The sequence below is a fragment of the Desmodus rotundus genome, chromosome 2, assembly GCF_022682495.2.
Source record: "Desmodus rotundus isolate HL8 chromosome 2, HLdesRot8A.1, whole genome shotgun sequence".
Taxonomy (NCBI): Eukaryota; Metazoa; Chordata; class Mammalia; order Chiroptera; family Phyllostomidae; genus Desmodus; species Desmodus rotundus.
The window spans coordinates 112606075-112631630 of record NC_071388.1 but is presented as its reverse complement, the minus strand read 5'-3'; the positions used below and the strand labels follow the sequence as shown (position 1 = coordinate 112631630).

General features: G+C 37.5%; 1 protein-coding gene across 3 annotated transcripts in view; it reads right to left on the bottom strand.

Annotated features, from left to right (window-relative positions):
* CNTNAP5 (contactin associated protein family member 5) overlaps positions 1-25556 on the bottom strand; it is a 981662-nt gene that overhangs the window by 35517 nt on the left and 920589 nt on the right. For all 3 annotated transcript variants that reach the window (XM_045203156.2, XM_053918555.1, XM_053918556.1), the window contains one exon: positions 21686-21773. In XM_045203156.2, the coding sequence (XP_045059091.2) occupies positions 21686-21773 (88 nt within the window). The remainder of the gene's footprint in view (positions 1-21685; positions 21774-25556) is intronic.

Genomic DNA, 25556 nt, shown 5'->3' with positions numbered 1-25556 from the left:
TCTTCAGAGAAGTCTTGGAAAGCCAAATACCTGTTCCAAGGAAGATAACATTCATTTCTTAAAAGACCATCTTTCAACTATTATCTTTTCAGTTGCAACACTCTGGGACTGTTGATGTATGCAAGTACCATGCTGTCCCAAAACTGCGCACAACTCCTAGTCTGCTCCCCCATAACTGCATCTTCTTCTCTTCTGCTTCAATGAGATAGAGTGTAAGTGTGAAAAAGCAGCGGTGTTTTTTAAATTACTCTGATTTTTTTATTTTTCCTTCTCACGGTCCATCTCACTCTCTTGTAACAAAACCTTCTCTTCCTTTTGAAAATAACATTTCCCTCTTCTCAAAACAAATGTGGTTAATATAGAGCTGCTGCCTTCACCCCTCCAGAGCCATAGCTGGGTGTATAATCCAGTCATAGCCAATCAGTGTACTCCAATCTCTTGGACATTGTCACCATTGGGAATTATCACATGACACAAATTGGTTCTTTGAGACTCATTCCAGTACTTTTTCTAAAAAATTTAGAAATGATAGTCCCTTCTTGCAACAGAGTTGCTGAAGTAGAAGTATTTAAGCATGAAATTGCTGATTCCACTAGGTTATCATTGAAATTCTGCCTGAGAATGAATTCCTACAGAGAAGTAAAAAGAGAAGTAGAATGAGAGACAGACAGGGACATTAACAAAGACTGAATCACAGTCATATTTGAACTTCTGATCCTTGCTGTGCCTGAAGCAAAACCTCCCATTTTCACAAACCATTATATTCTCTATTGTTACCACTGTTTAAGCTGGTATGTGCTTGATACATCCTTGAAAAACCCCTAATTGAGAGTGACTCACACTTAAGTCTTAAAGGCTAGCTGGGTTCAGAACTACCCATTTAGGGCACACCTGAATGCCTTTTTGGGAGTTACCTCATGGTCATTTCTCCAGACCCATCAAAACAACAACAGCTCCCTGTTATGATCCCACAACCTCTTGAAAATCAAAAAGGTGTTTAATATTTATTGGATGTGTGTCAAATACCAAGTACTTTTCACATAATATCTCATGGAATCCTTATACAACTCTGTTAATTAACTGAATTCAGTGTCATTTTCCTCATTTTACCAACAAGATACTACAGATTAGAAAGTTTCCCTGTGGCTGCATAGCAGTAATTACAGGAAAGAGAACCAAGTATGAGTGAGTCAGTTTGTCTAAAAAGCTGCATGTTTCTCTCTGTAAATTTGCTTCCAGTTTAATATCAACTGCACCACATTTGAATCATAAATGCCGAACAATGTACAAAAAAACCCCTACAGTAACATTCTTTCAAAATAAGTACTTCAAAGTACCCACCTTTCATTAACATGCATAAATTCTGCTGTGCTTTATAAAAATGGCAGCTATAATTCACCTTATTCAAGATGTTTGGGAAATGATTTAACATGAAGATAGTCAGGGAATTCATTCAACAATTTTCTGATTTTGCAGAGTGCACAGTAGGCTTCAAGTTCAAAACTGAGGGATTTGGGAAAATTAAAGATCCCTGTTCTATAGAGGCAATCAGCACTCACTTCATTTTAACAGGCCAAGAGAAAGTGCTCACAGTTAGCCCTGCAATTTCCAGATCAGCTCCGTGTTATGCAGCCTGGGAAGGAATTGCTCCAATTTTTATAAGGCTTCTTAGGGCCAAGATAACTTTGAAGCTACATGAGAGGGGAAAGAGCCACCAGACAAGAAAAATGCCTCTGCCAGGTGTGAGATTTGGCCTATCAGACAGTCAAGTAGGTAAGGGATTAATAAATGCAGGCTATATAAACAAACAATTCTATAAGCATGCCATGAGTGCATTCTCATTTATATATATACAGAATCTGTTAGCTAAAGTTTAAAAGCAGTACTGCAATCCCTTTCCACCTAATCTTTAACATGCTGGTATATACTTTATTATCCTCACCCAAAGGCATTTTTTTTCATGGCTTTTAGAGTGAGAGGAAGGGAAAGGGAGAGAGAGGTAGAGAGAGAGAGAGAAACATCAATGTTAGAGAAGAACATTGATTGGTTGCCTCCCATACACACCCCTACCATGGACTGAACCCACAACCTAGGTATGTGCCTTGAGTGGGAGTCGAACCCACAACCTCCTGTTGTATGGAACAACAGTCCAACCAACTGAGCCATACCTGCCAGGTCTTATGTTTTCTATATTTTAAAAGTAACTCTTTTCTAAACCTGTGGTGCAGTAGCAAAGCTCCTCTCAGGAAGAAAATAATAATTTTTTTCATTCCAATATGCACAAAAATTGTTTTGTTTTTATTTTATAATCAAATTTAATGATATATTCTACCACAGTAAATTAAGGAAAACCAGAAAAAAAATAAAAGGAAAAACAAAAAAAATAATTTCTTTAGTTTCTTTTAGAAGATTTAAGCTTTTTAAATTTCTAAAACTATTTGATTGTCTATGATCTTGTACCAGGGCCAAGTTAGACAGAGACTTATAAACACAGACATAAGTTACCCGGTTTGCATGAAAGGCGTGCACTTCTCTATCTTCTAAAAATTATGTAATTTTCCAGAAACGGGGTGATCTTATCTTAAAGAGTAACTTTTTAAAAAATTTTTATTGTTATTCAATTACAGTTGTTTGCCTTTTCTCCCCATCCCTCCACCCCACCCCAGCTGAACCCACCTCCCTCCCCCACCTCCACCCTACCCATTGATTTGGTTCATGTGTCCTTTATAGTAGTTCCTGTAATCCCCTCTCCTCACTGTCCCCTCCCCACTCCCCCCTGTCCATTGTTAGATTGTTCTTTACTTCAATGTCTCTGGTTATATTTTGTTTGCTTTTTTCTTCGATTTATTATGTCCAGTTAAAGATGAGATCATATGGTATTTGTCCCTCACCATCTGGCTTATTTCACTTAGCATAATGCCCTGCAGTTCCATCCATGCTATTGCAAAGGGTATAAGCTCCTTCTTTCTCTCTGCTGTGTAGAATTCCATTGTGTAAATGTACCATAGTTTTTGGATCCACTCATTTGCTGATGGGCACTTAGGTTGCTTCCAGTACTTGGCTATTGTAAATTGTGCTGCTATGAACACTGGGGTGCATAGGTTCTTTTGGAATGGTGCTTCAGGGTTCTTAGGGTATAATCCCAGCAGCAGAATTGCTGGGTCAAAGGGCAGTTCCATTTTTAGTTTTCTGAGGAAATTCCATACTGTTTTCCACAGTGGCCTCACCAGTCTGCGTTCCCACCAACAGTGCACTAGGGTTCAAAGAGTAACTTCTCTAAATATGTGCTCCCTCTCTTTCTTTTAATATTAATTTCTCTTAAACCCATTGATACAATAGAACAAACCAAGAAATCTTCATTAAAAGTTAAGGAGTGTCAGTAAACAAAGGAATAAAACTGGCAGCATCCCAGGACTTATCATAAGTGAACACCCACAATGCAATGTCAAAGATGATGTGTGCTATTTTTATGGACTTGTCTCTGTATCATAGGAGTTCTCAAGAAAGAGACTGTTTTATTTACCCCAGTATGTATGTAGCACATGCCATGTAGTGCTATCACTGGTACTAAATTACTATCATCTGACACGGTGGATTGGACCTTCTTCTGACAGAAAGAAAATGAATAACTTGTTGTGGATTTACAGTAGATTATTATTAGTGGTACTGAAGAAAACTGGGGCAATAGGTTCATCACACTTGTTTTCCCTAGGTATCTACTGTTTAAAAAAATACATGTAAATCCTTGCTTTAGAGTGAAAATGTCAAACAGAGTAGCAGACTTTTATGAATTTGTGGAGTAGCCCTGCATTTGTCATTAATACTATTTTTCCACTTCTGCATGTTTTTCCTCTATCCTCCATCCCTATCCACATTTTTCCTGATACATGTGACTTACTTCCAAAGATTCCTCAGAACTAGTGCTCCACCATAAAAATGAAGATGATGTTCATATCACCTTTTCTCATCTCCAGCTACAGACCTTACACAGATCAGAGCTGTTGAGGTTAATCATGAATGCACAACCTCCTGTCAGCTCAACAGCAGTTTAGATGGGCAGAAAAGCCAGCAAGTGGTTGTCTCTTAATGTCAGCAAAAAGGAGGCATTTTATTGGGCACTTTCCTCAACCTTAACCAAGTTCTTTCTATCTTTCTTCACAAATAATTAAAAATAAAAGGACAAAATGTCCCTTCTAATTTAGTACCTCATTTTAATTTTTCATCTTTTTAGTCTCATGTATTATGGGTTTAATTCAAAACACAATAAGGCCACAGGAAAGACATACACATTGGCAAGATTAATGGAGGAAAATTTTAAATAAGAGGGTGTTTTTATAGATTTCATTGCACAAACAGGTACGTACAAAAAGAAAGCCTGGGGATTGTTCTCATGTAGATCTAACTATGTCTCTTCTCCAGAAGAAGTATGCTACTTAAGCAGCAGAGGAAATACAGTAGACTATATACCCTAGAAAGTAATTCTGCTTCATCTTCATTAAAATCAACAAACATTTTATGGCCTTGCTAAGCTTCAGGAAACAAAGAGGAATCCTAAGTTTTGGGGGAATTTTAGGAAGAAACAGCATAAAACCTAGGCACTGAACTATTATAATTGTATCAAGGGAAAAATACCTTGACCATCTTGAAGAAGAAGAGGAATTCAAGCCTTTAACTCTTGATAATTGATGGCATTGAGTCTAAGACTCTCACATTAAGCCTTAGTAAGAAGTAGACTAAAAATAATAACACAATAGCAAAGAAGTAAGCATACAATTTGTGTAATCTCTGATGTGGTTCTGAAATGAAAAAATAATTTTAAAATGATATGTTATGGTATTAATAGTAACTAAACATGTCTACTGAGAAATCAACCAGGAGCGTGATTTTATATAAGCATAGAGATCAAATTTATACTCAGTGTCTGTACACAAAAAATCCAAAATGGGAAAGTAAAATAATCCTGAATTGGTAGGACCTCTTGGGATCTGGCAGAAGTTAACACAAATCTTGCCTGGAAGAAATCTTCCCGATTTTTGATCATCAAATTTTCTCACATTAATTTTGAACAAATATGAGAGCACATGCATGTAAACAAACACACACACCAGCATAAGGGAAAAAGTTACCAAAGGAAAAAAGTTAGAACACAGAAAATAGATTTAGACTCCTCTAGATTTCTGATATTGAGATTATCAGACACAAAATGTTCTATAACTATTCTCTTCAAAACAAAATAGCCAAAAAAAATATTATTAACAAGTGTGCTGGAAAAGAAATATGTTTGTATGAAATAAAAAAATCAATAAAATTACTCATGAATAAATTTAATGAGATATTACACATAGATGTAGGGGCAATTAATAAATTTAAAGATGAAACCCAATAAATTTCCGAGAATGTGAGATAGTGAGAAGAAGAATATAACTGACTATTGAACTATGGTAGAAGACATGAGGATCAAATTGAAAGATCTAAAATGTATTTGGGCAGGTCTGAACTAATTGAATAGAAAGAATAAGAATTATTATTTGATATGCTGATAATGTTTGAGAAAAATTAATAGATAGATATAAAAAACATATGAATTAGATACATTCTAATTAGATACATAGATACAGAACTAATGAATAATAAAGAAAACATTAAGAAAAAAGTTCAGAAATTTATATGGAACCACAAATGACCCCAAATAGCTGCAGCAATTTTGAGAAAGAAGAACAAAGCAGGAGGGATCACAATACCTGATGTCAAACTGTATTACAAGGCCACTGTCATCAAAACAGCCTGGTACTGGCATAAAAACTGGCAAATAGACCAATGGAACAGAACAGACGGCCCAGAAGTAAACCCAAGTCTCTAAGGTCAGTTAACATTTGACAAAGAAAGCAGGAGCATAAAATGGAGCAAAAATAGCCTCTTCAACAAATGGTGTTAGGAGATCTGGACAGCTATGTGCAAAAAAAAAAAATGAAACTCGATCACCAACTTACACCATACACAAAAATGAATTCAAGGTAGATAAAAGACTTAAATATAAGTCATAACACCATAAAAGTGCTTGAGGAAAACATTGGCAGGAAAATCTCAGACATTCCATGCAGCAACATCCTCACAGACATATATCCCCTAAAGCAAGGGACATAAAGGAAATAATAAACAAATGGGACCTCATCAAAATAAAAAGCTTCTGCATGGCTAAAGAAGACAGCATTAAAATAAAAAGAGAACCAACTCTATGGGAAAACATTTGCCAATGATACCTCAGACAAGGGCCTGATCTCCAAAATATAGAAAGAACTCACACGTCTCCATTCCAGGAAGACAAATAACCCAATTAAAAAATGGGCAAAGGACTTGAACAGACACTTCTCCAAGGAAGACATACAGAGGGCCCAGAGACATATGAAAAGATGCTCAGCATCACTAGCCATCAGAGAGATGCAAATTAAAACCACAATGAGGTACCATCTCACACCAGTCAGAGTGGCCAACATAAACAAATCCACAAACAAATGTTGGAGAGGATGTGGAGAAAAGGGAACCCGAGTGCACTGTTGGTGGGAATGCAGACTGGTGAGGCCACTGTGGAAAACAGTATGTAATTTCCTCAGAAAACTAAAAATGGAACTGCCCTTGACCCAGCAATTCCACTGCTAGGATTATAGCCTAAGAACCCTGAAACACCAATCCAAAAGAACCTGTGCACCCCAATGTTCATAGCAGCACAATTTACAGTAGCCAAGTAGTGGAAGCAACCTAAGTGCCCATCAGCAAATGAGTGGATCCAAAAACTGTGGTATATCTACACAATGGATTCTATGCAGCAGAGAGAAAGAAGGAGCTTATACCCTTTGCAACAGCATGGATGGAACTGGAGAGCATTATGCTAAGTGAAATAAGCCAGGTGGTGAGGGACAAATACCATATGATCTCACCTTTAACTGGAACATAATAAATCGAAGAAAAAAGCAAACAAAATATAACCAGAGACTTTGAAGTTAAGAACAATCTAACAATGGGTAGGGGGGAGTGGGGAGGGGACAGTGAGGAGAAGGGATTACAGGAACTACTATAAAGGACACATGGACAAAATCAAGGGGTAGGGTGGAGGTGGGGGAGGGAGGTAGGTTCAGCTGGGGTGGGTGGAGGGAAGGGGAGAAAGGGCACACAACTGTAATTGAATAACAATACAAAATTAAAATTAAAAAAGAATGCTCAATGAACTACAGAGAAGAATGGAGGAACTCAATGAGAATTTCAAAAGAGAGACAGTAACATAAACAAGGATATACAAACCATTAAAATAGAACAAGTTAAAATAAAGAATATAATAACAGAAATAAAGAAAAATACACTAAAAAAAGCAACATTAGATTAGAAGAAGCGGAGGATCAAATCAGCAGTTTTGAAAATAACTTTGCAGAAAACACCCAATGAGAACAGCAAAAACTAAAAAAGAGTTTTTAAAAGGAGTAGATAGTTTAAGGGACCTCTAGGACAACACCAAGTGTAACAACATTTGCAGAAGGAGAAGAGAGACAGCAAGGGATTGGAAAACTATATGAAGAAATAATGATGGAAAACTTGTTTTAATTTGGCGAGGAAAATGGACATACACATTCAAGAAGCACACAGAGTCACAAATAATATAAATCCAAAAAGGTCCACAGCAAGACACATCATAATTAAAATGGCAAATGTTAAAGACCACAAGAGAAGCTTAAAAGCATCAAGAAAAAAGCAGTTAGTTACCTACAATGAAGCTCCCATGAGGCTGTCAGTTGTTTTTTTCAGCAGAAATTTTGGAGACACGGAAGGATTGGCACACACCATTCAAAGTGATAAAAACACAAGGACCTATAACCAAGACTACTCTACCCAGTAATGGTATAATTTAAAATTGAAGTAGAGATAAGAACTTTGAAGAAAATAAGGAGTTAAAGTTTGTCACCAACAAAACAGTATTATGAGAAATGATAAAGTGACATCTTGAAGGAGAAGAAGAAGATGAAGAAGAAGGAGGAGGAAGAGAAGGAGAAGAAGAAATATTAATAGCATGGCAATAACTATATATGTATAAATATACATATTGCTTTATAACTGCTTTAAATGTAAATGGAATTAATGCTCTAATAAAAAAAAAAACATAGTGTGGTAGAATCAATAAGAAAAGAAGATCCATATATGATGCATGTCCAGAAAGTACCTAGCCACACACTATGAAAAATAGAAACATTTATTGAAGAAGTTACAACATTATACATAGGACAATGACACCTTAGTCCTCTTCAAAGTAGTCACTTTAGGAACTCACACAGTTCTTCCAGTCATCATCAGCTACCCATCAGATTTTCCTGAATGTTATTGATTGTCTGAAATTTCTTCCCTTTCAAAGGTAATTTTAGTTTTGGGAAAAGCCAGAAGTCATGGGACACCAAATCTGGGCTGTAGGGGGATGAGTCACCTGTGTAATTTGATTTGTCACCAAAACACTCTGCAAAAGACATGATGCATGAGCAAGCACATTGTTGTGATGAGGCTGCCAATCACCAGCTGCCCATAGATGTGACCTTCTGAATCATTTGAATAGTTTCCATGGAGGAATGTTCACATTTAATGCAAAATTTGATTCAGATTCATTGCTCTACTTGTTCAGTCAGTTTGAATGAGAGGGCCACAAAGTACACATACTCATTCAATGGTGTCTACCACCCCACTGTCTAGTACAGTGAAGTGTCATTGTTCATGCATGTGTATTCCCGTCCACTCTCCTTGGTTGCCAGATTACACTGATGTACCGCAAATCATTCTCACTATATTAATAATGGTTGGACTTTTTCCAGACAGATCTTGTATATGCTGTCTACAAGAGACCCGCTTCAAATCAAAAGACACACATAGACTGAAAGTAAAGGGATGGAAAATATTTTTTTTATGAAAATGGAAGAGAAAAAAGATAGCAGGGAAAAAATAGACTTGTATCAGAAAAAAAAAATAGACTTTAAACAAAGGCTATCACAAGAGGGAAATAAGGGCCTGGCAATACTACTTGATATTTCTCTGAAGAAACTCAAAACAGTAATTTGAAAGTACACATACATCCTTACATTGCAGCATTACTTACAATAGTCAAGATATGGAAGCAACCTAAGTGTCCATCAATAGATGAATGGATAAAGAAAAAAAATATATATATATAATCTAATATGACTCTACCATAAAAAAAGAATGAAATCTTTCCAACTGTAACAACATGGAAGGCACTAGAGAATATTATGTTAAGTGAAATAAGTCAGGGAAAACAAATGCCATATAATTTTACTTCTATGTGGAGACTACAGAATAAAATAAATGAATAAACAAAACAGAAATTAACTCATACATATAGAGCACATTTTGATGGTTGTAAAATTGAGTGAGGTTTAAGTCTTAGTCCTGGATAGCGTCAAGTGAATTTTATGAAACATTCAAAGAAACATTACACATATCTTCAAGCTATGCCAAAAAACTTAAAGGAAGAAAAACTCCAAATCTCATTTTATGAAGCCAGAAATACCACTTCTAAAACTAAGAACATTATACAAAAACAATTATAGGTCAATATCTGCAATGAACATAGATGCGAAAAACATGAAATATTAGCCAACTGATTTCAGCCATATGACATGATCAAGCAGGACTTAATCATGAGATGCAAGATTGCTTCAATATCTACAAATCAATTAAAGTGATAACCATATAAACAAAATTTTATATAAACAAAATTTAGGATATAGGATAAAATTATATCCTAAACAAAATGAAGGATATAAGTAATGAGAAACATACTTCAAAATAATAGAGGCCATATATGACAAGTCCACGGCTATCATTATACTCAAGAGGGAAAACCTAAAAGCATTTCCTTTAAGATCAAGAACAAAACAAGAATGTACACTTTCACATTTATATTCAACATAGTACTGTAAGTGCTAGCCACAGCAATCAGACAAGAAGAATAAAATTCATATATGTGAGAGAAAAAAATCAACTGTCATTATTTGCAGATGTCATGATACTATATAGAGAGAAAAACCTAAATATTCCAACCTCCCCCAAAAATCTTATCAGAACTGATAAATTAATGCCATAATGTAGCATTCAGTAATTGGTTGCATTTGTGTACTCTCATAATGAATTGTCAGAGAATTTTTTTAAATCCCATCTACACTATATTCCAAAATAAAATACCTAGGAATAAATTTAACCAAGTTACTGAGGGAACTATACTCAGAAAATTTTAAGACACTAAAGAAAACATTGAAGAACAGGAATAAATGGAAGCACATATTGTACTCATAGATAGAAAGAATGAACATCATTAAAATGTCCAAATTAACAAATGTAATCTATAGATTCAATGCAACCACTACCAAAAATCCAATGGCATTTTTTTTTACAGAACTAGAACAAAGAATACTAAAATGTATACAATCACAAAAGACTGCAAATAGCCAGAGCAATCTTGAGGTAAAACAAAAAGTATCACACTACCTGATGTCTAATTATACTACAAGGCTACAGTATAAAAAAGCATGGTACTGAATTTAAAAAAGACATATAAATTAATAGAACCAAATAAAAACCTCAATAATAAATCCATGCCCATATGATTAATTCATATATGGCAAAAGAAGCAAGAAAATACAATGGACTAAAGACAGTCTCTTTGATAAATGATGTTGGGAAAACTGGACAGATACATAAAAAAAATAAAACTGGGTCACTTCTTTACACCATGTACATGAATAAACTCAAAATAGATTAAAGAAAAATATCCAAAATCATAAAACTCCTAAAAAATATATAGGCAGCGGCAAACACTTGGACATTAATCTTAGTAATATTTTTCTGATATATTTCCTGGGTCATAGAAACAAAAGAAAAAATGAGCTAGTGGGACTAAATCAAACTAAAAAGTTTTTGCACAGTAAGGAAAATAAAATCAACAAGTAGGAAATACAAACTACTGAATGGGTAAAGACATTCACCAATAATACATCCAATAAGGGGTTAATAAATAAAATTTATAAATAACTTATACAACTTAATACCAAAAGAAACAAGCAATGAACAATCCATCTAAAAAATGGGCAGAGGACCTAATAGACACTTCTCTAAAGAGGACATACAGACAACCACTAGACACATGAACAGATGCTCAACATCACTAATTGTAAGAAACATGGAAATTAAAACCAAAATGAGGTTTCACTTCATACTTATCAGAATGGCAATCACCATTAAATCAACAAACAGCAAATGTTGGCAAGGATGTGGAGAAAAAAGAACCCTAGTGCACTGTTGGAGGGAATGCAAATTCATGCAACAACTGTAAAACACAGTATGGAGAATCCTCAAAAAAACCCCAGGACACAACAACTATTTTATGGCCCAGCAATTTTAATTCTGGGTATTTATCTGAGGAAATCCCAAACATTAATTTAAAAAGATATATGCATCCCTATGTTCATTGCAATATTATTTACAATAGCCAAGATATGAATGCAAACTGAATGGTCATCAATAGATAAGTGGATAAAGAGGATGTGCAACATACAGGGTACAGCACAAATAACGTCCCTTTTTATTACAAAATCCTTTATTACAAAATCATAAGCACGTAGTTCTCTAACATAATAATGTCATACTTAAGCACACCATATGGTATTTTAGGTGAAATGTCCAAATTAAAACTATAAACTATTACATACATATTATGACCCTACCAACCACACTCACACAGGTGTTACTTCTGCTGGACTCTGTATATAAAGTGGAATATTACTGGGGAAAAAAAAGAACAAAGTCTTACCATTTGTTACATGGATGGACATATAGGGGATTATACTAAGTGAAGTCAAAGAGATACAAATACCATCTGATTTTTTTTAATTGTTATTTAATTAGAGTTGTATGCCTTTTCTCCCCATCCCTTCACCCCACCCCAGGTGAACCCACTTCCCTCCCCCCTCTCCACCCTCCCCCTTGGATTTGTTCATGTGTCCTTTATAGTAGTTCCTGTAATCCCCTCTACCCACTGTCCCCGCCCCCACCCCCCACCCCCGCCCTTGCTATTGTTACATTGTTCTTAACTTCAATGTCTCTGGTTATATTTTGTTTGCTTTTTCCTTCTATTGCTTATGTTCCAGTTAAAGGTGAGATCATATGGTATTTGTCCCTCACTTCCTGGCTTATTTCACTTAGCATAATGCTCTCCAGTTTCATCCATGCTGTTGCAAAGGGTATAAGCTCCTTCTTTCTCTCTGCTGTGTAGAATTCCATTGTGTAAATATACCATAGTTTTTGGATCCACTCGTTTGCTGATGGGCACTTCGGTTGCTTCCAGTACTTGGCTATTGTAAATTGTGCTGCTATGAACATTGGGGTGCACAGGTATTTTGGATTGGTGTTTCAGTGTTCTTAGGGTATAATCCCAGCAGCGGAATTACTGGGTCAAAGGGCAGTTCCATTTTTAGTTTTCTGAGGAAATTCCATATTGTTTTCCACAGTGGCCTCACCAGTCTGCATTCCCACCAACAGTGCACGAGGGTTCCCTTTTCTCCGCATCCTCTCCAACATTTGTTTGTGGATTTGTTTATGTTGGCCATTCTGACTGGTGTGAGATGATACCTCATTGTGGTTTTAATTTGCATCTCTCTGATGGCTAGTGATGCTGAGCATCTTTTCATATGTCTCTGGGCCTTCTGTATGTCTTCCTTGGAGAAGTGTCTGTTCAAGTCCTTTGCCCATTTTTTAATTGGGTTGTTTGTCTTCCTGGAGTGGAGTCGTGTGAGTTCTACTTATATTTTACTTATAAAAAACATAATGAACAAACAAATCAGAAACAGAGTCATAGATACAGAGACCAAACTGAGAGTTACCAGACGGGAGGAGAGTTGAGCTGGGTAAAAAGACAAAAGGACTAAGAATTACAAATTGGGAGAAGATGGCAGCAAAATAGGTGGGAGCACAGTCCATTTGCCCTCTGCACCAGTGAAATGCCTAGCTGATCTGAGGAACAGAGCAAACATTCAATGGTATTCCAGCATACATGAAGATCAGAGACCAAAGATATAGGACATTGAAAGATAGGACAATAAGAAGAGTGCTTAAGGACAATAAGGTCCTTGGGACCAGCACAGGGGCCAAGGCAGATGAAGTCACCGGCTGGGTCAGCAGGGTCTGGTCCAAGATTCTTGGGAGAGAGCCAGGCTGGGCTGTGTGAGAGGCGAGGTGCTTGTTTGGACCTGGGGGGGGGGGCGGTTAAATACTAGGAATTTCTCAAAAAGAAAAAGAGAAAAGAGAGGCACTCAGCAGCTGTTTAGAGGATTCTCCGCAGCAGCCGTGGCCTCTTCTGCCCCCACTCCCTCAGGCCCTGGACTGTGAACACCTGATAAGCAGCCTCAGTACACACCTGAAGCCCAGGACTGTGGGCACTCAGATCAATGGCCTGGCTGCCTGGGCGCACAGACCCCAAAACCCACGGGGTAGGTGTACACCACAAACAGCGGCCTGGGTGTCCACGTCTGAAACCCCGAGTGGGTGCACACCATGATCAACAACCTGGCTGCCCACAGGCGACCATGCCTGAAGCAACTGGGAATGAACACCTCCCATGTAGCCTCTGCACACAGAGCCCTGCAGGGTCTACTCGCTCTCTAGGAGGAAGGCAGAATGCCCAGCAGAGGGGAGCTGCAGGGCTAGGGGAGACTGCAGTTCCCGGAAAGATTTGACTAAGTAAGGTGCTAAGCTACCCTGAAGGAGCACGGAGAGCCCCTAGCATCTAGGACAGCAAAGAGCAAGATGTGGAGTGTGAGTTGCCCCAAAAAGGTACACCTCAAGGACAGAGAAACTGGTGAACTAAAGGCCTAGGGGGAAGCAGAAGGACCCTGAGAAACTGGACTGGAGGCTGGACAACAGTGAACAGTGTGGCTCACGAAGGGAGAAAAGTGAAACCAATCCCTCCACCCATCCCTTCCCATTTCACAGACATGAAGGCCAGCAGAACTGACTTGACCAGTTTAAAGCCAGCAGAAGACTTTTTTTTCCTTTCTCATTTTTTCTTTCTCCTTTCCCCCTAAATTCCTTCTTACTTTCTGTCCTTCTTTCTTTTTTTATTCCTTCTTCCTTCTATCCATTGCTTTTTGATTCCTTCTTCCTGCCTTCTTTTATTTATTTTTTATTTTAATTTTTGTTAAAATTCCCTCTTATATTTCCTCTGATCTTTTCTTATTCCTTCCTTCCTTCCTTCCTTCCTTCCATTCCTTTCCTATCCCCTATTTCCTCCCTTCCCTTCTCCTTTCTTCTTTCTTTCTTCTTTCTCCTTTTCCTACACGTGAGACAATAAAATCCGGAGTGCTGAAAAGAGGAGAGTTAGACCTTGTTACACCCATAAATGTCAGCTCAAGACCAGTGAGCACAGGAGATTAAGGAGACAGCACCACTGAATCCCACTGGCATTCTACCATAGAAGTTCATACCATAAACCCAGGGAGTCAGAATAGATCAATTTAAGAAGCAGAGGCTAACAAGAAGAGTCTCACAAACAATGGGAAGACAAAGAAACAATTCCCAAATGAAAGGAAAGGAGGAAGCCTCAGAAAGAACGCTAACTAAATAGAGGTAAGTCAACTATGAGATACTGAGTTCAAAGGAATGGTTATCAGGAAGCTCACTGACCTCACAGAACTACCAGAAACTACAGGGATATTACCGTAGTCACTGCAAACTATATCAACATGAAAAAGGAAATAGCAACTATCAACAAGGGACAAGAGGAAATGAATAATACAATTTCTGAACTGAAGAACACAGTAGAAGGAATCAAAAGCAGACTTGATGAAGCAGAGAATGGGATCACCGGGCTGAGGACAAACTAGAAAGAAACACACAGAAAGAGCAAGAAAAGGAAAAGTGTCTCAGAAAGAATGAAGAGGATTAAGGGAAATGCAGGACAACATGAAATGTAATAATATCCATATAATAGGGATACCAGAAGGAGAAGAAGAAGAGCAAGGGAAAGAAAACCTGTTTGAAAAAGTAATGATGGAAAACTTCCTTAATTTGATGAGAGAAAAAGTCACACAAATCCAGGAAACACAGAGAGTCCCAAACAAGAGGAACCCAAAGAGGCCCACTGCAAGACACATCATAATTAAAATGGCAAATTTCCAAGACAAAGAGAGGATCTTAAAGACAGCAAGGGAAAAATAGGAAGTAACATACAAGGGAGTTCCAATCAGTTTAGCAGCTGACTTCTCAATGGAAATGCTCCAAGCCAGAAGAGAATGGCAAAAAAAAATATTCCAAGTGATGAGAACCAGAGGCCTGCAACCAAGACTACTTTACCCAGCAAGGCTCTCAATCAAGATAGAAGGCCCAAAAAAAGCTTCCCAGACTAAAGAAGTCTAAAAGAATACACTTCCACCAATCCAGCATTGCAAGAGATGCTAAAGGGACTGCTTTAAGGAAAGGAAGGAAAAGAGAAAGACAGAGGAACACAGGTAGGAAAAAATGGCAATGAATAACTACCTATCAATAATAACCTTAACATAAATGGATTAAATGCTCCAATCAAAAGACATAGAATAGCTGAATGAATAAGAAAACAAGACTCACACATATGCTGCCTACAAGAGATCCAAATCAGGACAAAAGACCTACAAAGACTGAAAGTGAAGGGTTGGAAAATAATTTTCCAAGCATACGGACAGAAAAAAAAAGCAAGGGTAACAATACTCATAACAGACAAAATAGACTTCAAAAGAAGGTCCATAAAGGGAGACCCAGAGAGTCACTTCATAATACTCAAAGGAAGAATCCACCAAGAAGACGTAAACATTGTAAATATATATGCACCCAATATAGGAGCACCCAAAAACATAAACAGAATCTTGGAGGACTTCAAGAAATATATTGAAAGCAACACAATTATAGTAGGGGATTTTAACACCCCGCTGTCTTAAATGGACACATCTTCCAAACAAAATATCAACAAAGATATTGTGTCACTGAACAGAACCCTAGATTAAATAGACTTAATTGATATATACATATATATTTTCATCCTAAAGAAGCAAAATACACATTCTTTTAAAGTTTACATGGAATATTTTCAAAGATAGACTATGTGATAGGACACAAAGAAAGCCTCAACAAATTCAAGAATTTTGAAATCATATCAAGCATTTTCTCTGACCACAAGGGACTGAAACTAGAAACCAAACCCAAAGGAAAAAAAACCAAACACCCAAAATCATGGAGATTGAATACCATGCTACTAAACAATGAATGGGTCAAGAACAAGATTAGGGAAGAAATAAAAAAGTTTCTGGCAACAAACTAAAACGAACTCACAACAACCCAATAATTATGGGACACAACAAAGGCAGTCCTGAGAGGAAAGTTCATAGCAATGCAGGCCTACCTTAAAAAGATAGAAACATTTCAAACAAACAACCTAACCCAAGCAGACAAGAACTTGAAGAACAACAACAAAGACAGCCCAGAGCAAGTAGAAGGAAGGAAATAACCAAGATCAGAACAGAGTTAAATGACATAGAGACTAAAAGCACAATTATAAGGATCAATGAAACCAGAAGCTGGTTCTTTTAAAAAATCATATAAAGAACAGCAAAGACAAAAATCACATGATCATATCAATAGATCAGAAAAAGCATTTGATAAGATACAGCACCCATTTGTGATAAAAACACTCAGCAAAGTGAGAATAGAGGGAGCATTCCTCAACGTAATAAAGGCCATATATGAGAGACCTACAGCCAACATCATACTCAATGGACAAAAACTTAGAGTTTTCCCACTAAGATCAGGAGCAAGACAAGGATGCCCTATCTCACCACTCCTATTCAACATATATTGAAAGTCCTAGCCACAGCAATCAGACAAGAAAAAGACATAAAAGGCATCCACCACCCTCACCCACCTCCAGAGAAAAGGCATACAACTGTAATTGAATAACAATAAAAATTTTAAAATAAGTAAATAAAAAAACACAAATAAATCAACAAGAATAAAAAAAGGCATCCAAATTGGAAAGGAGGAAATGAAACTGTCAGTCTTTTCAGATGATATGATATTGTATATGAAAAAACCTATAAGCTCCTTCAAAAAACTACTTGACCTAATAAATGAATTAGGCAAAACAGCTGGATACAAAGCCAATATTCAGATTTCAAATGCATTCCTGTATACCAACAACGAAACAGAAGACACAAAAATCAGGGAAAAAATTTTCATTTGATATAGCACCAAGAAAATTAAATTACCTAGGAATAAACCTAACAAAGGAAGTAAAATATCTGTACTCAGAAAACTACACAACACTGAGGAAAGAAATTAAGGAAGAAACAAACAAATGGAAGCATGTACCATGCTCATGGATTGGAAGAATTAACATCATCACAATGGCCTTTCTACCAAAAGTGTTTTATATATTCAATGCAATCCCTATAAAAATACCCATGTCATATTTCTCAGATATAGAACAAACATTTCAGAAATTTATATGAAAACATAATGGACCTCGTATAGCTGCAGCAATTTTGAGAAAGAAGAACAAAGCAGAAGGGATCATAATACCTGGTATCAAACTGTATTAGAAGGCCACTGTCATCAAAACAGCCTGGTACTGTCATAAAAACAGGCACATAGACCAATGGAATAGAAGAGAGAGCCCTGAAATAAACCCAAGTCTTTATGGTCAATTAATATTTGACAAAGGAGGCAGGAGCGTAAAATGGAGCAAAAACAGCCTCTTCAACAAATGGTGTTGGGAGATCTGGACAGCTACGTGCAAAAAAATGAAACTCGATCACCAACTTACACCATACACAAAAATGAATTCAAGGTAGATAAAAGACTTAAATATAAGTCATAACACCATAAAAGTCCTAGAGGAAAACATTTGCAGGAAGATCTCAGACATTACATGCAGCAACATCCTCACAAACATGTCCCCTTGTCGGGGGGCTTTAACGCAGCCCCCAGGTCCACCACGGATGAAGAATAAGATTACCAAGACATGATCTGCTTGGGGAGAAGAGGTGGCCAATCTCTCAAAGGAGAAGAGCCTACAGCCTTTCTCTCTATTGGCGTTTATTAGGTCATTGGCACAGGAATACAGATAAAGTTCACTAATCATTGTTAGGCAGTAAGGGTTAAACAATACATGATTTACAGAGAACTTTGAGGGCTTATTCTGAATTACAACCAATTAGTTAGAGGGCTATAAAACTTTAGGTGCCAGATTCATCTCAGGTCTGGACCCTTATCCTTTAAAGTGAGGGTACAAATTAAGTAGGTTTTACAGGAATGTATGTATTTTTGTTAGACCTGATTTCCCAGGGAATCCACCCCTCCCAGCACGGGACTGCACTGCCCTCTGTTATTGCTTCAGGCTTAAGTCAGGCAAGGGAAGTAAGGCAGCCAAGAGATTAGGAGACTTCTTGCAGACAGAACGAGGACTCAGGCTATGTCAAAGCCGAGGGGTGAGGGTCCATCACCCCCTTTTTCCACAACCCTCCGAGTCCTTCCCTGCAAGCTTATTCCTGGTGACCAGAGCCTGTCTTAGGTTGATCCTCCCTTGAGGATTCTTACCTGTCATTGGCTAACTGGCCAAGCTCAGGGCCAAGCAGGGTGAAGTGGGCAGAGATGGCACACCTGCCAGGGAGATAAGCTTTGTCTCCTTAGTGGCTTATGGTCCCAACTCTGACTCAGCCTTAACCATGGGTTTTACAGCCTCTGAAACCAGGCAGGGCGGTTCCCAACATCCCCTAAAGCAAGGGACGTAAAGGAAAAAATAAACAAATGGGACCTCATCAAAATAAAAAGCTTCTGCATTGCTAAAGAAAACAGCATTAAAATAAAAAGAGAACCAACAGTATGGGAAAACATGTTTGCCAATGATACCTCAGACAAGGGCCTGATCTCCAAAATATATAAAGAACTCACACGACTCCACTCCTGGAAGAGAAACAACCCAATTAAAAAATGGGCAAAGGAGTTGAACAGACACTTCTCCAAGGAAGACATACAGAGGGCCCAGAGACATATGAAAAGATGCTCAGCATCACTAGCCATCAGAGAGATGCAAATCGAAACCACAATGAGGTACCATCTCACACCAGACTGGCCAACACAAACAAATCAACAAACAAATGTTGGAGAGGATGCAGAGAAAAGGTAACCTTAGCGCACCGTTGGTGCACTATATATAGACTGCACTATATATAGACTGGTGCAGCCTCTGTGGAAAACAGTATGGAATTTCCTCAGAAAACTAAAAATGGAACTGCCCTTTGACCCAGCAATTCCATAGTTTGGATTATACCCTAAGAACCCTAAACACGAATCCAAAAGAACCTATGCACACTAATGTTCATAGCAGCACAATTTACAATAGCCAAGTACTGGAAGCAACCTAAGTGCCCATCAGCAAATGAGTGGATCAAAAAACTATGGTACATTTACACAATGGAACTCTATGCAGCAGAGAGAAAGAAGGAACTTATACCCTTTGCAACAGCATGGATGGAACTGGAGAGCATTATGCTAAGTGAAAAAAGCCAGGTGGTGAGGGACAAATACCATATGATCTAACCATTAACTGGAACGTAATCAACAGAAGAAAAAAAGCAAACAAAATATAACCAGAGACACTGAAGTTAAGAACAATCTAACAATAGCCAGAGCGGAGTGGGGAGGTAACAGTGAGGAGAGGGGATTACAGGAACTACTATAAAGGACACCTGGACAAAACCAATGGAGAGGGTGGAGGCGGGGGAGGTAGGTGGGTTCGGCTGGTGTGGAGTTAGGTATGGGAAGAAAATGCAGACAACTGTAATTGAATAACAATAATTTTTTTAAAAAAGAATTACAAATTTGTAGTTACAAAATAGTCTCAGGGATGGACAATGCAGCTTAGGAAATATAGTTAATAATATTGTGATAATGTTGTATAGTGCGAGGTGGGTACTCAGCTTTTTGGGAGAACTACTTCTTAAGTTATATAAATATTTAACTACTATGCTATACACCAGAAACTAATATAATATTGAATGCAATGTGTAATTGAAAAAAATTTAAAAGTTAAGAAAAAACCTAATACATAGAAAGTTCTGAAATATATGAAGTAATGAAGAAGAATTAAATTAGTGACTTCATTGGTAAATCAAAAATAGCAGTATGTACATTAAGCAATTGTTATTAATAGAAAGAGGTAATGGAATAATAAATAAACATAAAATTTAACCTTGAATTTGGTCCCTCCATTGTTTCATTCATCTGCCATTTTATAAATTAAAATGAACACTTTTTAGACCTGACTGCAGCTAGTTTTTTGGATGCACTTTATATTCTAAAAATTAGAGTATCTAATTTATGAATCTGAAAGGCCGTGGCAAGACTAGAGTCATTGTCCTGCTTTTTCAGCTGTTTGTACTGGCCAACACAGTGATGGTACAGTAAGATGAAGTGTCCTCTGCCACCAACTTTCAAACAGCTGTTTCTTTTGGGAATGGACATGTAGTACTGGGGTCACAGTGTCCTCTGGACTTTGGTTTAGCATCAATGATATCCTCGTAGGTGACAGATTCCCATTAACTGGCTCAAAACTCCTTGGGTAGTCATTCAGAGAGAATAATGAGAATCCACACTGTAAGAGCTGCCACAATTTTGTAAGCAACAAATTTTCTGTGTTAAATTGATCCCTACTTAAAATGCCCCCAGTTATTGTTTTCTGCAATGTACTGTGATAGAGAGAGTAAGAAACAAGGTAGAATCATAAGAAAAGTTGAACTAATAGAAATTAGGGGGCAGAAACAAATTCAACCTTAATAGTAACCCAAAATGTAAATGCACTTATTTTATCGATTCATAAAACAGATGGTTAGATTGTATAAATTATGAAATTCAACTCTATGCATTAATAAGATCATATATGATATTTAGAAAAATAAATATTGAAAGAAAATATATGGAAAAAATGAGCCAGGTAAATACTAACTAAAGTGAAACTGAATTGTTGCATTAACAGACAAAGTAGATTCATCAGAAACAGAAATTAAAGTAAGAAAATATAACACTAGGAATAAAAAATTATTGAATTCATCAAGAAAGTTTCAAATTCCCTGCACTTAATAAATACTTTCATCAAATATAAAATGAAAATTTATAAAACTTCTAGTAGGAAAAAAGAAAATCCCCTATTATAATAGGAGATTTCAATTCTCCTACAATTGTTAATGCATTAGTAAAGCGATAAAGGATTTGAGCAATCCAATAATTAGGGTTTTCAAATCCTTAGTGTCTTTAGGTAAACATTAAGGAAATATAAATGAAAAGTTATGTAAGCCTTTTAAATTAATTTATTAATTCAAAATTGAGTCAATTTACGTTATTCAAGCTTCTATAAAAAAAAAAAAAGTAAATGCCAGTTCCCAAACTCACCACACATAACTTAGCATCTCCCATATCAAATATCTTAGAATCTTGATTCTAAATATTGGATATTATGGGAGCAAGGTGCTCCAGATTTGAAATACTTAATACCCTGATGAAAGCTATTTATTATCCATTTATTTTTATCACAGCCCACCAGAAAGGTGTGAACTGAAGTACAAACCTGTGACTTTGCCCAAGGTGAGTGACCTTACAGCCTTGAACTCCACTTCTGGGGAGAAGTTATAACTGAGCCGGAACTGCTCATCCATCTGCAGGGAAACAGAAACAGGTGCATCAGCAAAGTCTGCACACAAAGCACTTAACACACTTCCTCTGGGAAAAAAAAAAAGCTGCCAAAAACACAGGGCAGACCATCTCTGTAGCTTTCTCCCTAGAGAGGTGAGAAATGACTCACAAACATTCCCATAATTCACATAAAATATTCCTTTACTTCCTCTGGCTTTCACACAGGTTTTCTCCCTGAGAAATTCTGTACAGCTTTTACAAGTATTTATCTCCCCTCTGAGATTTATTTGCTCACGAAATTCTTTGCTTCAAACACTTATACAAATAAAGCCTTAGAAACTAGGAGCACGCTTGGTAGGATTAACATTAAATGGAAAACAGTACTCATTTCCCATTTCTCCCTTCTTCTCCCCATTTTGTCCTTAGAGAGCCATCACTGTTCCTATTGTTCCATTACTTCTGACCTTGTCTCATTCATGTATGGACACTGTGGAATTTTCTTGAGCATATATCTCAGTTTAACAAAAGTTTGACCCTGAGTTGGAGAGGCTGGATAGTTAACAGCAACCTGAACCCGTCTAACAGGGTTAAGCAAAAGACACTACTGGGATTCTCTAAGGCTGGATTGCTGGCATAATTTTTAGGGAACCCTCTTTGGCTCACCCACTGCTAATTCCAGTTCTGTCTCTTTCTTATCCTCTTCTTTCCAAGGCAGTATCCTGCCCCCATCCATTTCACTTTTTCAGGCTAGTCAAATCCTATCAGTTTATATGATGTTATTCCTGGAAATTATACTCATTATCTTAACTTTTACCTGTAAGAAGAAGAGCATCAGACCCCTTTAGCTGACTGCCTGACCCTGGTTCATCTTGGGGAGTGGCTGATTCGGACTAACAACTACTTCTTCCAGCTCCCGCTGCCACAACTTTCTTTCTGCACCTATTTGTCATGCAGCAGTTTCTGCTGTGAGAGGAGTCATTGGCTGTGACTTGTGATATGTGATTATATGCTTTATTTCCCTTCCATTTATGAAAACTGATAGCAGTAATATTTATAATTTATTGAACACTTGTTATATGAGTCAGTATAATAAAGTATCTTTAAAAATCTATTCTTCTCTAGAACATTGTGAAATAAATGGTATTATCCTCATATCACATACTGGGGAACTGATATTACCCAGAAATAAACATCTTTGCCAAGGCCATGCAGGGTCACAAAGCAGTGTTCCATTGCCATGTGGTCTACCCACATGCACTATGTTTCTTGCTTTATTATCCATACCTTTATAGACATTTGAGCAACTTTAGACAATCACAATTTTTATTTCTGAATTTTTACAAAATTAATTTAACAAATGTTTGAGTACCTACTATGTGCCAGGCAATGTTCTAAGTGCCCCCAGAGTCAATCCCCTCCAAGAAGCTTTTCTTGATACCTTGTTTAAGTTAACTGATCCTCCTCTCTTGTTTCATGGTGCCCTTTTCTATTCTAATGTTGTATTATGCTGCATCATGATGATCCACTCCTTTCTCTTTCTCTCTCTCCTTCCACTAAACTATTCGCACCTTGAGAATATGGGTGCCCTATCAATGAACAATATGTTTCTTAAAAGCCTGCTACAAAAACTAGAAAAATAATTCCTAACACAGGCTTGCTGAGTGATTAAATAAACATCTTGTGTTGATTCCCTTTCTATCTTATGGGCTATAAAGTCAGAGTCTGTCACATCACCTGGATGCCTCTGGCTGTACTGGAGGTCCCAGTTCCCAGTCTGTTTAATACTCAAAGATTCAGATATGCCTGAATGAGTTTTCTTCCCATGCTCCCTCAGACTTCTCTCCTGCCTCAACTATTTTCTGTAACCCTCCCCCTTTGAGCAGGGGGCAGAGGTCCTCCCCAGAACTTTGTTTTATAAGCTGTGGAGAAGACTAATGTAAGCATGAAATTCCTGCTGAGTGGAAAGCAGTAGAAGACTTCTGAGAACTGAAGGTTGACCTGAGATTCCCCTACATTCTGCCCTCACCTCCTCCCCAGGCTCCACAAGGTCAGCTTTCTGTAGAAACTATTCCCTGAACATTGACAGGCCCATGCTCAAATATCACACAGGAAAGAACCAATTGTTCAAGTTCATGAGTCATTCCTGTCCTACAGTTATGCTTTGTGGGAACCTACCTGGTTTTTAGCACTTCAACCAGATGTCCAATGAAGGAGAGAGAGAGAGGTAAATGTCAATTAAAGGTGCTTTTAGAAAAAGGAGTGCTTGCTTGTAGAGGTTAGGAGAGAAAGGTAGGATGACTCAAAGGAGATTTGAGCCTCTTTGTAGAATATGGATAGTTGGATGATGTTGAGCTCTAGCATGGAATGAGGCTACCTGAACTCTAGTACTGGTTCAGGTGATGAGTTAGCAATTTGGAAAACTTAGCACACAATAAGGCAAAAGCAATAAAAATGGGGGTACCACAAATATTTATTGTTTTGACTTCTATATGTATGGCATGGGCTAGGCTATCAATGAAGTATTCAGTGGGAAGCGCATTATTGTGTTAGACTTCCTTATTTGACTTTATGGCTTAGTATTTTTTATTCTTAATTACAATTGGTGAGGTGGTAAAAATAGAGAGCAGGCTAACAGCCCTAGGAGTGCATCATTGGGGGTGGAGAGATTGAACAAAAACGAGAAAGGACTCATGGATAAGGACAACAGTATGGTGATTATGGGGCAGGAAGAAGGTGGATGGAGATGGAAGGGGGTATAAAGGGAAAATAGTAATGGAAATATATATTTTTAATAAATATATAATATATATATATTATATATTTAATGTGAAGAACCTTTGTCCTTTAGGCTTTTAGGACCTCTAAAGTTTATAATCTCGCCCATAAGCTTCATTGATTTCAGAGTTTGGAATCAAGTCATTGAGATGAGAAAGGGAGGGAAGTGAAATAATTTTTTTTGGAGTAAGATCCAGATGCCAGGCCCATGCTTGGTTCCTTAGCTATTACATATTTTATTTTTTGTTTTTTTGTCATATACTATTGACAAGAACTGACTGAGCTCAGTTCAATTTGCACTCTCCCACTTTTTTTTGTACATATAAATATACTGAAGCCCAGAGACATATGAAAAGATGCTCAGCATCACTAGCCATCAGAGAGATGCAAATTAAAACCACAATGAGGTACCATCTCACACCAGTCAGAGTGGCCAACATAAACAAATCCACAAACAAATGCTGGAGAGGATGTGGAGAAAAGGGAACCCTAGTGCACTGTTGGTGGGAATGCAGACTGGTGAGGCCACTGTGGAAAACAGTATGGAATTTCCTCAGAAAACTAAAAATGCAACTGCCCTTTGACCCGGCAATTCCGCTGCTGGGATTATACCCTAAGAACCCTGAAACACCAATCGAAAAGAACCTGTGCACCCCAATGTTCATAGCAGCACAATTTACAATAGCCAAGTACTGGAAGCAACCTAAGTGCCCATCAGTAAATAAGTGTATCAGAAAACTATGGTGCATTTACACAATGGAATTCTATGCAGCAAAGAGAAAGAAGGAGCTTATACCCTTTGCAACAGCATGGATGAAACTGGAGAGCATTATGCTAAGTGAAATAAGCCAGACGGTGAGGGACAAATACCATATGATCTCACCTTTAACTGGAACATAATAAATCGAAGAAAAAAGCAAACAAAATATAACCAGAGACATTGAAGTTAAGAACAATCTAACAATAGCCCGGGGGGGGGGGGGCAGTGGGAAGAGGGGATTACAGGAACTACTATAAAGGACACATGGACA